General features: G+C 48.0%; 1 protein-coding gene across 3 annotated transcripts in view; it reads left to right on the top strand.

The window, feature by feature from the left end:
* The window catches only part of Ddx11 (DEAD/H-box helicase 11), a 25,903-nt gene that overhangs the window by 1,017 nt on the left and 10,261 nt on the right, over positions 1-14,625 (top strand). For 2 of the 3 annotated variants that reach the window (XM_055597003.1, XM_055597000.1), the window contains exons 2-13: positions 25-172; positions 1,716-1,961; positions 2,666-2,811; positions 5,547-5,592; positions 6,563-6,670; positions 8,150-8,237; positions 8,614-8,819; positions 10,582-10,734; positions 11,968-12,014; positions 12,335-12,414; positions 13,236-13,280; positions 13,391-13,458. In XM_055597003.1, coding sequence (XP_055452978.1) covers positions 29-172; positions 1,716-1,961; positions 2,666-2,811; positions 5,547-5,592; positions 6,563-6,670; positions 8,150-8,237; positions 8,614-8,819; positions 10,582-10,734; positions 11,968-12,014; positions 12,335-12,414; positions 13,236-13,280; positions 13,391-13,458 — 1,377 coding nt within the window. In that variant the 5' untranslated portion in view covers positions 25-28. Of the gene's footprint in view, positions 1-24; positions 173-1,715; positions 1,962-2,351; positions 2,430-2,665; positions 2,812-5,546; positions 5,593-6,562; positions 6,671-8,149; positions 8,238-8,613; positions 8,820-10,581; positions 10,735-11,967; positions 12,015-12,334; positions 12,415-13,235; positions 13,281-13,390; positions 13,459-14,625 lie in introns of those variants that run through there. The other variant, XM_055597002.1, reaches the window with a different exon arrangement.

Below are 14,625 nucleotides of genomic sequence, written 5' to 3'. Positions count from 1 at the left end.
TCTCTCTCTCTTTTCTTAATCTAGGGCAATGGCTGACAAAAACCAGGAGATTGGTGGCATCCATTTCCCCTTTCCCTTCCCGCCCTATCCTATCCAGAAGGACTTCATGGCAGAGCTCTACAAGGTTTTGGAGGCTGGCAAGATTGGGATATTTGAGAGTCCAACTGGCACGGTGAGTGTGAGGCATGAGGAGGTATCACTGCCTGGAGGCAGCCTTACCTGACAATTCACCCTGCGGGCAGTGTCTTCCTTGAGAAGAAACTGGGCACAGTTGTTGTCAGTTTATCTTTCTAACTAGTAGTAAATTCTTCTGTTAAACTGTTAAACACAGCACTACAGTCTGAGAAAAACCAGGCTAAAGACAGCTGGGACTTTAAAATTGCAATGCAAACCACAACACCAATATTTTTGAGATTTCTCTGGCATACTGCTGCTTTGATGTTGAGGAACATAAAACTATGGCTTTGGCTTTCCAGGTTCAGCATTCTGTGTTAAGGTGTAGAATCTAGGTTACTGTGTGCTGTAGGGAGCCAACTGAGGGTCTCTGTTTTCCTTCCCCTCTGGTGCCTTCTCAGAAAATTGGGACTATTTGGATCCTGCTTTCTGTGTATTAACTAACTTAACACTTGTATCAGCTCTATGAGTGAGGGCTACTATGACCTGTCCTGCTTTTGCATATATGTGCTTTGAGAGTCGGCTCAGAGTCCCAGAGCTAGTAAGATGAGCCCATGTCTGGTCCAGCACTGCAGGTAAGGAGTTGTCTTACTTATGGTACCTCCCAGGGCAGGTAGGTTCAGACCCTGGGGTTAAGCAGGCTTAGAGGGTTAAGTAGGAAGGTTAGCTCTAAACACGTACTTGAACCCAAATGGATCCTAGAAGCAGCAGCCAGAGGGACTCCACAGTTTGCTCTCTCATCCCTTTCCTGGGACTTCATAGTATAGAATTCCACAAATGGGTGCACAGCAGGAATCCAGAACTTAAAATTCTGGAGGTTCAAAGTCTGGACTCAGCATACTAGCAGGTTTGGTTCATCCTGAGGGCTACGTGGGAAGGACATGCGGGCCCACTCCTTGTCTGGTAGATGTGTTTCTTCGTAGTGCGTTTGTTCTTTGTGTGTCTGCATCTATATGTTCCTTCTTCATAAGGCTCCCAGTCTTGTGAGAGTTTGGGGCTCCTCTAAGGGCCTCATGTTAACTGATTGGACTCCAGTGATTCTATTTCTGAGTAAGTTCCCATTCTGAGACCATGGAGTTAGGAGCTCAGCAGAGGGGACGCATGTCGACCTGTGAAAGGGACCATGGAAAACTGTGACTTGAGTCAGGAATAGTGTTTGGAGAGTAGTTGCCTTCAATGGTAGGAACTCGTGTGACTGATTGTGTGTGTCTGGACTACAGTTGCCTTAAAGCTTAGAGTCAGATGTGGCCTTGGCAAGATTTGCAATTTTATGCTTTGTATTTCTTGGCTATTAATGTATTTCTTTCACCATTGTTTAGTTACATTATATGGCTTAACATCAGGTCATTACTGCTTCTTGGGACCAGGCTTTACACCCTCCTTTTCCCCTCTCTTGGTTATTGCTAATTCCTTTCCTTTCTACATGGTCTTCGAGAATCGTCATGTTTGGAAGTAGGGTTTCTTTGAAGTCCTTAGTAAATGGGGAAAGTTGTTTGGGAAGCTTGCTTCTAGCCTGGTTTGAGGTCATGTTTCTTTTGTAGGGAAAGTCCTTAAGTCTTATTTGTGGGGCCCTGTCCTGGCTCCGTGACTTTGAACAGAAGAAATTGCAAGCAGAGGCCCGTCTCCTCGAACCTGGTTCTGGCCCCACAAGTGGTGGGAAGACCTCGCTTTCGTCTTCCTCCTCTTGTCAAGAACCCTCTGATGCCCCGAGGCCTGCTGGAGAACCTGACTGGGTTACTGAATTTGTTCAGAAGAAAGAAGAAAGGGAGCTGGTGGAGAGGCTGAAGGTGAGATCTGAGGGGATGAGAAGCTGTGGTGACCGAGGAAACAAGCTTCACTGACTGTTTTTCAATTCATTACAAGATTTAGGAATTGCATGTTTGTTTTCGTGGGTCCTCTCAGCCCTTTGGTGGATTTGTGTGGGTATCATTGTCTCTTTCTGATGTGAGCAGGCCTTCTCCATTTATGGCTCACTTACCTGGGAAGCTGCTTGATTCCAGAGTAGCTCTTATATGCCTGAGAGAAAAAGAGGATGGCGCCCTGAGTGCTGGAGTTGGATCTACAGAGAGAGTGGAGGGTGTGGCAAGGGCTCCCTTGGTAGGATTCACTGAGAACTGGCTGGGGTGGCCCTTCACGCAGGAGGCTTTTCTGCTGTCCCTGTATTTTAGGAGGAACAGGTGAAGAGGAGGAGGCGCACTGAGCGTCTGCAGTAGGTCTGCCAGGATGGAAGGCTCAGGTTTGCAGCCAAGCGCATGGTGAGCATCTAGGCCTGTGGCCTGCGAGGCGGCTGGATGCCGCTTGGGATTGGCCGCCCGCTCCTTAAGCAGTAGCCGGAGCTCTTAAGTGGTAGAGAATTTCAGTTAGACTCATGCTACAAGGTGAATGTGGGTGCTTTGTCCTTGTTGAGAGCAATGCCAGGGGCCAGATTTGTCACAGAGTCAGCGGGGGCCCCAGTGCTGGGACTTGTTTTTGAGTCTTTGTTCCTATGCAGAAACAGGAAGAAGAGGAGACTGAGACTCTCCTGCGCCTCAGCAGGGAGATGCTGGCTGCAGAGACAGGATCAGAGCAGCTTGAGTGTGGGGAGGAGGAGCTGGTGCTGGCAGAATATGAGAGTGATGAGGAGAGAAGAGCCAGCAGGTGAGGCCGCTGCTCTGCATCTGTTTACAGCCTTGCTAGGACAGCTCTGCCCTTGGCCAGAGATACTCTGAAGCACCGATGAGAGGGCCTGATAACCACCTGTCCATTTACTCAAGTTGGGCTTTTATTTAGGGTCCATAAATACTGGTGACAACCATGGCTGGCCCTTAGCCTGAGCTGGTCCCTTGTGTATGTTGGGGTATTTTTCCCACAGCAGCTCGGTGGTGGATTCCTGGAGGCTGTGGATTGGTCAGTACTATGTCTTGGCCGTTGCTGTGGGCTCTTAAAGAGAGGAGAGAGCTGGTCCTGGACCTAGTCCACCTGCCCATATTCTCCACCACTAAACCTAAGTGTATGTGGAGTACATGATCCTAACTATCAAGGAGACCCCTACTCACCCTTTGTCATTGTTTTAAGGCTTCTGGTCCAGATGAGCAGGTTTCTGTTTCATGAGCTTCAGTTGTGAGTAAAGCAGGCAACCCAGATGGGAGGGACTTGATCACTTGTGCATCTCACAGCTCCTGTCAAGGGAAGTCCTGGTGGCCCAGGTGCTGCAGCCTGGAGTTAGACCCCAGATAGGCACAGTGACATAGGTATCAGTGTCAGGGTGAGTACAGGACCTGGCATGGCCTTTAGGGGACTAGAACAGATGTCTCCCCAGCTGGGGTCCTGTGCAGGATCAATGTGGGAACTCTGATTAGTTGAGATAGGCTGGGTGTAGCCCTGTCTACGTGGTAAATGAGCATACAGCTCCAGTTTGAGACCAGCACGTTTGCTTCGAGGAAAGTGGACTAGTGCACTAGTGTGTCGAGTCAGCAGAGTGAGGCCTGCTGAGGAGCTGTTATATTATGAAGGAGGCTTAGAAAGCTTGGGGCTTGAGGGCTCTCAAGCTCAGTGGGCTGGGTGAGGGGACCGTGTGTACTAGAGGGAAGGCTCAAGTATGAGATAGCCCAGGAGAGAAAAGACCCAAGGTTGAAGCAGGTACAGGTCTCTGTAGGACTCAGAGCCCCGTTAGTCCTGGATGGATGCCATAGTCAGTACAGCAGGATGCTGGGAAGGGATTAATTAAGCCAGAGTGATGTGTCCATTTCTAGTACAAGGAAGGTCCTTCAAGCATTAAGGCTCATACCTATTTCCCAGTGGCACAAGGATTAAGACAGCTTTATTGCTGTTCCTGGAAAGGCTGTCACAGGTCCCACATGTCTTGTGCTCTGTGGACACTGTGGTTATCACATCAACTATCTATATTCAACACACCTGTTTGACTTGCAGCCACCCTTTGCCAGACACCAGTTGGGCAGCTGTTTTGGCTTCCTAAATGCACCAAGTCTCCCTCTGTTGTGAATGCTCAAAACATCCTTCTCCTGCTGTGGCAAATGTCTTCGCGCCCTTCAAAGCTCACTTCAGTAGTCTACGTGGCCTCTCTCAGGCCTCATTCTTTCTCCCTTGGCCTTTTTAGAATGGGTCTTGGCCTTGAGTGCTAGTTGGCCTTGACTCAAGCTGATTCTCCTGCCTCTCTATCTACAGATCTATAGACTGAGATTCGGTGTGTGTCATTAAGTCTAGCCCCCAGCGTTTCAGCTGAGCTTTTCATGAGGCATTTCCAGGGAAGAACCAGGTCTTTACATAAACTGCCATTTCCAGAACCAAGGTCACATTTGGCACATCTGTACTCCGTGGACGTTAGTTGATCTGAGTGTACACACAAGCTTCTTTTTTGTCTCATTCTGAGAAGTCCAGAAATTCTGTCGACATGGGGTCTTCAATTGGACGGAAGGTAGTAGCCTTTACTTAATTATTTACAGCTGAGTATGAGGAGGCGTATCTTACTGGTAGTAGAGGGTTTTGGTTTTCATTGTATTGGCTAATGGCTGACAGTCACCACCTCTCTGTCTCTACACAGGGTATGTAAAATACTTTAGTTCAGAATGTACCATGTAGTTGCTGGGAATTGAACTCAGAGCAGCCAGTGCTCTCAACTGCTGAGCCCCAGGAGCTGCCGGACCCTGACTACAACAAACACTCTGTGCACATTTCCTGAATGAAGCCCCTCTGCCTGGTGGAACGTAAGACGACAGTTTGGGCTGGAGAGGTGGCTCAGCAGAAACAAGAGAAGCCTGGTTTTTGGTTTGTACACATGACAGGAGACATAGTAGGAGCAAATCACTTTGACATAGGTATCACCCTAACAAGTAAGGCAGGGCAAAGTCTCAGTCACACGCCAGGAGGGTAAGGAAGAGGCAGCAGTGTGCATGCTGGAATAGTGTAAGGGGAAGGCAGACTAGATAGAGGCCAGAGTTAAGGCCATGAGGTAACAGAGGGGAAGTTCTTTGAGGGAACCCAGAGGAATCCGTTTTACATCAGAGTGGCCTGTGGGTGTGGAGAACGCCTGTGCCACTGGTCAGAGGTTACATCTGGGTGTTGTACATGTGAAGTGGCTTTAAGGACAACAGATCTTTCCCCCCCTCTCAACTGTGTTTTCTAGGTTTTATAGACCTGAGTATTTGTAAAGGCGGATATAGATCTTGGGCTGGTGTCCTGAGGAGCAGGGCTTGTCAGTTCCCTGGGACGTGTCTTTGTTGTATTCAGAGTTTGCCCCTCAGCCCTGTTGTCTTCTGAGGAAAGGGCCACCTTCCTGCTTGTCAGTGAGCACCCAGAGCACATTACTGTGCTTTTAGGTATTTTGTTGTCCCGAGGGTGCTGCGCAAAAACTCACCTCCATGTTTGTCTCTTAGAGTGGATGAGGATGAGGATGACCTGGAGGAAGAACACATAACCAAGGTAGGCTGTATACTCCTGATGCTTCTAGAGGCAGGAGAGGGGAGCCTCTAGGTCCAGGACTCTGTTCTAGCACTTCCTTGGCCTTGCCTCAGAGGTGTGTGCTTCCCAAATGCAAAGTATGGCTTCTGGTTGCTCCCTTGACTGGCTGGACCTCAGAGGGGACGCCTTGGAAGGAGCAGCCATTCTGGACCCAGGACTCACAGGGTTTCCTTTTCCAAAGGGCAAGGGAGGAGTAAGCAAGTATGCCCTCCTTATTCTTGGACTCTCGTGTGTGCTTCTCTTGCTTGTATTTAACATGTTGAGTGCACTAAGCTATGTATGGCCTGATACCTCTCTATTTTTAAAGTACATGGTTTCAGTGGTTTCAGCCTGGTGCAGTGGCACACGCTTTTAATCCCAGCACTTGGGGAGGCAGAGGCAGGTGGATCTCTGAGTTCAAGGCCAGCTTGGTCTACAAAGTGAGTCTAGGACAGCCAAGGCTACACAGAGAAACCCTGTCTTGATAAAAACTAAACCAAACCATACTGAACCAACAACAACAAAAAACCCCATAGGGTTCACTTAAGATTTCTCTTTTCTGTTGAAAGTGCCCTTTACTGCTCTTCTCTCTCCTCACTCTGCTGAATCCTAGGACGGCCAGAATGTGCACCTTAGGCTCCACCTTTCCCTTCGTGGCTTATTCTTCAGAGGGCTGAGGATCATTGCCATATCAAGAATTAGCAGTGTGGGGAAAGAGACTCCTAGGGTTGCTAGCTCTTACTGTAGTTTGACTTGAGCCTGAGTGTAAATTGTGGGAGAGCTGAATCCTAGGCACGGCTAGTCCCTCATGAGGTGTTAGCAGACCTGAGGTGATTTTTCTGTCATCCCAGGAGCCTGGACTTGTAACCGCCCTCCCTCCTCTTCAGGATCGCAGGCCAGGCTGGGCTTGTAAGACTCCCCTCTTTGAATTTCCTTCCTTTCTTCTGATCAGATTTATTACTGTAGTCGGACACACTCACAGCTGGCCCAGTTTGTGCATGAAGTACTGAAGAGCCCTTTTGGCAAGGAAACGCAGCTAGTCTCCCTTGGTTCTCGGCAGGTAAGCATAGGGAAGTGTTCTTGTCCAGACAACCTCCTCCTGTGTCCTTGTCTCTTGGTCCAGGCATGAAAAAAAGGTGGGCAGAGGCAAGGTAGGCATGGGGAGCATTGCGCCCTTGCTGGCCTTACTGTTCTTTAGAAGGTGCAGGAGACACAGACTGGGCATTGGGCCCTTCCTGTGTCCTTTAGCCTACACCATTTGTGTTCTTTATCTTTAAAAAACACTCATCAGTATTCAGTACCAAAGATGTGCTGAACTAAGCAATGCTGAGAGTGGGAGAAAGAGTCCTCCCCAAGGAAGAGCACACCATTGGTCATCCAAGACCAAAAGGTCAGCCCTGAACACACGCCTGCAAGTAACATTGTACAGGCCGAGCAGGCTAAGTTTAGGAATATATGATATGGGCAACTACATAGTACATACACATATATAGAGATATAATATCAGTTAATCGAAAAGAGGCCATGGATTTTAAAGAGAGCCAAGTAGTGTTTGGAGGGAAGAAAAGGAAGGAGAGAAATAATTATAATCTCCAAAAAATAGAAATAAACATGCTGTACTGTTGGTCCTCTCTCTCTCATCCGGGCCCTGAGAGTACAACAAAGGACAGTATATTTTATCCAATAAGTTGCAAACTGTTTCCTGAGACACCCCCCCCAGAAACCTCACCCTTTGATTGGGGGAAAAACAGAATATTAGCAATTTAAAAAGCTCTCCTACAAGTCGGTTGTGGTAACATTCCTGTTATCCCAGCACATGGGATATAGCGGCTGGCAGGTTTCTGAATTTGAGACCAACCTGGTCTACACAGTGAATTCCAGGACAGCTAGAGTTTCACAGTGAGACCTTGTCCCAAACCTCCCAAAACAACAACAGCAACAACCAAAACCCCAAAACCAACCAACAAACCAGCCAGCCAAAACCCCCAAAACGTCTCATACCCAAATGGGGCCAGTGTTCTCTCTTTGTCTTTAAAGAAGCAAGCTTCAAAAAGATCTAAAATTGGCTGGAGAGGTGACAGTGCATAAGAGCACTTACTGCTCTTCCAAAGGATCCAGGTTCAATTTCTAATCGGTAACTCTAGCTGTAGGGGATCTTGTGCTTTCTTCTGGCCTTCTTAGTGACCAGACATGCACATGGTGCACAGACAGACATGCAGATACCAGACACACGCACACACAGAATAAATAATCAGCACTGACCAATACAAAACTGTGGGTTGGCATGTTTGCAGAGAGCAGCTTTGGGTGATGAGTTTTATGTGGCATGTCTTGGGTACAAACAAAAATTTCTTTTGTTCAGGAAGGCCGAAGAGCAATTTAGTGGTCAGATTTATATTAATGGTCCATTCTGTAAGCAAGGAGAAGCAGGTCAAGATGACAATGTCTAGAGTTGACTGAGGGTAAGTGTGGTGGTAGAGGTTTTGCCCAATGTGAATGAAGGCCACTGTTTTTCCTCTTCTTTTCCCCTGCCTTATAGAACCTTTGTGTGAATGAAGATGTGAAAAACCTGGGTTCTGTGCAACTTATGAATGACCGCTGCATGGATATGCAAAGAATCAAACATGGTATGCACAGGGACCTTGTTCTGAGCTATGCTGGACAGAGTGGAAGTGGCAGAGATGTGGTGGAGTTCACAACAGGGCCATGACAATGAAGACTTTGTTAACCGGAGGTAGTGGCTGAGTAGGCCCTGGTTTCTTATTCAGGTTCCTTTTCGGGCAACAAGAGTGTTCATGCTTCCTAAGGGACCTGGCTTAGTGATGTTTGTGCTGCCTCTTTCTGGAGAGCATAAAGTAAAATCCCAGAGTGTTCTCATAAGTCACAGTAAGCAGCAGTTGTCTACCCAAAGGAACGTGTTTGAACATTACTGTCCCTACTCCTGACCTTAGACGTAGCTGAGTTGCCTCCTGTCCTTGCTTTCCTCCAACTATACCACCACAGAGAAGAGCAGAGCTGGGGGAGACAAGCCAAAGAGGAGGAGCCAAAAGATCCAGACCTCGTGCCCCTTCTACAACCATGAGCAGATGCAGCTTCTCCGGGACGAGCTTCTGCTGGAGGTGAAGGACATGGAGCAGCTTGTGGCCCTTGGGAAGGAGGCCCGGGCCTGTCCCTATTATGGAAGCCGCTTTGCCATCCCTGCAGCCCAGGTGAGTGTGCTGGAGAAATAGGAAGTATGTCCTTGCAGTAACTGGAGCTTACAAACAAGGCTTTGTCATCCCTCTCTGGTAGGTGAGGGTGTCCTACTTAGGTTAGGCTGACAACCGTACTCATGGCACAAAGCTATCTTATCCAGAGCATAAGTTTGGCCAGGTCAGGGATCCTTAGTGGCTTGGGGCAATTGGTGTTATTGAGCGTTCACCAGCTAGGAGCCTGCAAAGAGTGTTATTCTAAGGGACCACACTGAAAGGTGTTGAGTAGAGGTTGAGCCCAGAATGTGAACATAACCAAATGGCTTTTCGGTTGGACTGCTGATGTACCCACCTGCCCATACATGGCAGTACTGTTCTGATTAGACCTGCCTTACCTTCATACAGAAAGGAAACCTGATTTTTTTCTGACAGCCCCTTGTTCTTCACTGTGGGTGATTTCATGCTGTCTTACTCTCTCCCTGAAACCGTCACTCATAGGGGAACTGTGTCATCTGGGAGACTTTTGTTTGGTTTTGGTTTTGGTTTTCAAAACATGGTTTCTCTGTGTAGCCGTGGCTGTCCTGGACTTGATTTGTAGACCAGGCTGGCCTCAAACTCACAGAGATCCATCTGCCTCCCTGAGAGCTGGGATTCCACACATGCAGCATCACGCCCGGCATCATCTGGGAGATTTAAATGGATCTCATGAGAGAGCAATCTGAGTGATCGTCTTGCTCAGTGCAGTGCTCACTCATGGATGTATGTGTGGGTACTCACAGACAAGCTCTCCCTTGTCCACAGATGTCTCTGAGTCAATGCTGTCACCATTTATCTAGAAGACCTGACATTGATGTGTTCTTGACATGTGAAAGCAGTTTTCTCCACATTTTTCTTTATAACAGCCCATTGAAATAGCTCTGTTCTCCACATGAGAACACTGGGGCCCAGAAAGATGATCTTCTCTTCTCTCACTGTCTTAAATGATGATACTCATATTGGCACGTGGGCCTTGAGTTTTCAGTTTTCTGAGGTTTTATATTATCAGTATCTGTGTGTGTGTGTGTGTGTGTGTGTGTGTGTTTGGTAGGTGTGTGCATGCCTGTGCAGGCCAGAGAACAGCTTTGGTTATGGCAAAGCTGTCTGGCAAGTGAGCCTGTCTTTGCCTTCCTGCTGCTGGGATTTCAAGTGGTACCAACAGTCCTTGCTTTTTTTCCCTCATGGGTTTGTGGCTTAAACTTAGCATTTGCTTTCAGTCACTCTCCCTCATTTATTTGTTGTCTTTTAATGGAGAATAATCACAGCAACATGTACCTACAGATTTGATTTTATACGCACCCCTCAGTTGACGTGGTTTGTCAGATTTGCTTAGCTGATGAAAAGCAAGGGTCACTTAAATTAGATTTTGCCAGAGTCATAGAGCTGAAGTAGCAGCCCAGGAACAGAGGCTATGGATGTTTCCTGGTGCTCATGAGATTCAGTGTATTGAAGGACTTTGGAACCTGAGGGCTATTGTGGGATCTTAGATGAGGTTCACCTCCAGGGACTCCACCCCTCCCCCTTCCCCCAGGTGATCAGTTTCCCATAGTTGACATCCCACATGAAACATGTGAAAGAACAGGCAGGATACTGAGCTGTGGTATTCTGGCTTGAATACCTCTGTGCAAGGTCTGAATGAAACAACTCCATTAGGACATCAGTGGCCTAATATTTACTGCAGGATAAGCCTCTGCTATATGCACGGCAGGTTGCTTCACTCTCCAGCGGTCACCTTTTCCTACAGCTAGTGGTGTTACCATACCCAATGCTGCTGCATGCAGCCACCCGGCAGGCTGCAGGAATCAGGCTGCAAGGCCAGGTGGTCATCATTGACGAGGCACACAACCTGATCGACACCATCAGCGACATCCACAGCACAGAGGTCAATGGTTCCCAGGTGGGTCTGCCTCTCCTGTCTTGGGCAGGTCGGTTAAATGCCTGGGGCAGGAATTACTCTGGATGTGGGGATCAGTGGAGGGTGAGCTGAACTGAAACCCTGTTTTTTCTTTTCCTTATCAAGTGGGAGGCTCTTGGGAGCCAGCTTGAACAGGGTGGCTTCTTTTGTCTTCAGCTGTCCTTCATCTGGGATGCTGTTCGCTAGGTCTCTTGTCAGTAGGATAGTGGCTTCGGGGACCAAGAGTCTCCCAAGATACCATTTTCTCACTATTGATACTGTGCTGGGGGTCTTTAATGGAGGAATGCTCAGGGTCTCTGCAGGCTCCTGTTTACTGTCACCTGGTATGTAGCAAGCATTGAAAGGGGTTCTTTGTGCCTCCTGCTTTTCTCTTGGGCTAGAGGTTCCCCTGCTTTAGCTTGGGAGCTTCAGGATTCATGGAGGGCAGAGTCATGTGTCCATCACCCACACTGCAGAAACTGAGGTGAGCCAGGATTTGACCACTGGCTTCTGATCGTGAAACCTATGTGATATCTGCCACTTGCTTGCATCTCACTCTTATTGGAGTGCAAGTCATCTCCCAACTTAGTTCTCCTGTGATATTTAGGACTTTAGGCTTTGGCCTCTTCCCTCTCAGCGATCATCAGCCGCCTGGCCTGACTCTGCTTGCTCTGCCTTTGTTACTGTCGAACTGCCCATCACCTTGATGGTTCCTGTATGGGCTGGTTTTGTGTGTCAGCTTGACACAAGCTAGAGTCATCAGAGAGGAAGAACCGTCAGTTGAGAAAATGCCTCCGTGAGATCCAGCTGTAGGGCATTTCCTTAAATAGTGATCAGTGGGGGCGGGCCCAGCCTATTGTGGGTGGTGCTGTCCCCCTGGGCTGGTGGTCCTGGGTTCCATCAAAAAGTAGGCTGAGCAAGCCATGATATGCAAGCCAGTAAGCAGCACCTTTCCATGACCTCTGCATCAGCACCTGCCTTTAGGTTTCAGCCCTGCTTGAGTTCCTGTAATGATGGATTATGATCCGGAAGTGTAAGACAGATAGACACTGCAAATTCCCTAATTTGCTTTTTGGTCATGATCTTTTGTTGCAGTCATAGAAACCCTGACTAAGCCCCCATGTGTCCTGGGCTGGCATTCGTAGACATGGACTAATGTTTCTTTACAGAGATCCTCTTCTGGGATGAGAGAACCATATTCTGGGATGCCTTCATGCTGTTCTGTTTTCTCCCCAGCTCTGCCAGGCCCATTCTCAGTTGCTCCAGTACATGGAAAGATATGGGTAAGACATGACCCGAGGAATCTAGCCATGCTCGGCCTTACTGGCTTCCATGTCAGCCTTCCAGAACACAAATGGAGGTTATTGTTAGTGCCAAGGTCTTGGAGGAATAGGTTGAATTGGTGTGTCCTGATGTGTGCTCCCTACATCCTTGGTTTTTTGGGACAGAGCAGCAGCCTGTCTTAGCCCACCTTTTTTATCTGCTGGAGAGTTTGTACCTCACAGCCCAGTGTGTCCAGTCCTAGGCAGAAAGGCCCATTGGTATCTGGCGGAGGGAGCTGCTGGAGAATGCTACCATTCTGCCTCTGTCGCTTTTTCCTCAGGAAGCGTTTGAAGGCCAAGAACCTGATGTATATCAAGCAAATCCTCTATTTGCTGGAGAAGTTTGTGGCTGTCCTGGGAGGTAGGAGCATCATCCCCTTGCTCACCCCACATGTGACAATTGTGTTGGTCTTATTCCTTGAATGCCAGTGAGGAAACTTGGGTGGTATTTTATGCTTTTAAGCACTGTCTTGATCATTGGCTATCGTGTTTTCTGATGACCTTAGCTTTTTCATTGTTACTTCAGTTTATTTCTTCATGGTTTGTTCCTTTTACTTTAAGAAACCAGATGGTATGATTATGATAATTATACAGTGTAAAACAAAACAATATTGTGTGGCATAGGTACAACCATGTGATATACTGGCACGGACACCCAGGCAATCTTATTTGCCCCTGTGTGGAGAGAAGCCCAGGAACTTTAAACCTCTTGCAGAGGAAAAACTGAAGCTCAGTGTGGGACTTGCCTGTGGCTCATGAGGCTGGAGGCTGCTGACCCCAGCATCCAGGATTCTTTGATTATTCTGGGATGGGACTATTTCATTATATGGCAATGCCTTTTTTAATGGCAGTGCTTTTAAAGGGTTCTGTAGAGCTGGATTTCCAGAAAGCCAGTAGAGGCTTTTCTATCATGATCTCTGCCTGTGACAAAGCTCCCTGTCTTCTGGCAGATCCTGTTTTCCCACTTCCCCTGCTCAGAGTGACCGTGGGGAGACTGCCCTGATCCTGTCTCTTGCCTGGCCTTGGCTTCCATTCTTAGTGTGTCCCATGTCTGCTGTAAATGCCCCAAACAAGTGTCTTTTGAAACATGACTGTTCTTGTAGGACAGTAAAATAGGACAATAGAGATCTCAGAAGTCGGCGCAGAGCTACTGTTATGACCTGTTGCAATCCCCCCTTTTAGGTAACGTTAAGCAAAATCCTAGTACACAGAGCCTGCCCCAGACAGGTGAGGAGCTTGCTGTCAAGGGTGGGAGGTGGCGTGGACAACTCAGAGCTTCACTGTGGGACCGAGCAGGGGACTTGGTACAAAAGCAGCATCCTTTGTTCTGCTCGCAGGGTCTGAGCTGAAGAGCATCAACGACTTTCTCTTTCAGAGCCAGGTGGACAACATCAACCTTTTCAAGGTAAAGGTTTGCTCTGACTTACGCAAGCAAGTTTGTAAGGCTATGAAAGGAGAGGTGAGCATGGAGCTCAGCTGTGAGCACTTGCCTGTCATAAGGCCTTCTGTTCTGCCTCTAGCACCTAGTCACAATAAACATGGAAGAAAAAAATGGAAACAAATAGTCAGCGTCCAAGGATCTAAGTCAGGGCTAGGCAGTTACCAGATCTTTAAACTGGACAGCAACAGCCATATGGTCTTCACTCTGAGGTTAGGAGTTGTAAGGTTGGCAAGGGAGGTTGCTCTTTGCCCCCTTTGGCATAAACACAGCCTCCAGGTTGTCTCCACCTTTTTCCATCTCTGTTCTGCCAGTCTTTCTCCAGGGAATTGTTTTCAGACTGTAATCCATGGTGTATTGTATGAGACGATCAGGGGGAGAACATGTGACCCCTGTCTTCCACTGAGCCTTGGGTTGGACCTTTGCTTATGTTGGCCTTTGATATCTGGTGCTGTCACAAGTGTTAGGTAGCTATGTCACTAAACCACAGCCTAGTGTGTCTAATTTAAGTATCTCTGCCTACATGGATACTGTCCTTTTGTTCTGAGCACAATGCCAGGACACTATGGCAGAAGAGGAAAACTGCCATCAACACCTTTAATTTCAGCACTCAGGAGGCTGAGACAGGTGGATCTGGTCTACAGTCCGGGCCTTGTGTTCAAAACAAAACAAAGAACAGGGAAACTAGGCTCAGAATAGTGGTTTTGGATGGCAGCTGGCCCAAGCGACACACTGGTGAATCAAGGGTGGCTGGGTGGGGCCAATGTTCAAACCCAGCTAGGCCCATCCTAGAGCCTCTTCCCTTCCTGCTTGCCTTTCATGTTCAGATCAGCTGTCCCTTAGACTAACCTTTGGTCATTGGCACTACTATGATACTGTCAGTCAGCCTTTGTACTTTTCTCCCATTTTTGTTCCACTCTAGATAGTTGACATAGCCCATGGTTCCCACAGCTACGACCCTGTGGCAGGTGTCTTTCTCCAGCTTGCTTCAGACCTCTCACTTTCACTTACGTGGTAAAGGCTGACTGAAGCCAGTCTTTGTGGCAGTCTTTCTAATTCCCACCAAACCTCATGCTCTTACGTTGTGAGCTGAGCTGAGGTGCCAGCTTTTACTTGTACATAGTAAGCACACAG

The sequence above is a fragment of the Psammomys obesus genome, unplaced genomic scaffold (genome assembly GCF_907164565.1).
Source record: "Psammomys obesus unplaced genomic scaffold, mPsaObe1.curated_primary_1811, whole genome shotgun sequence".
Lineage (NCBI taxonomy): Eukaryota > Metazoa > Chordata > Mammalia > Rodentia > Muridae > Psammomys > Psammomys obesus.
Note: the sequence above shows the minus strand (reverse complement) of the source record. Positions and strands in the feature narration are given on the sequence as shown.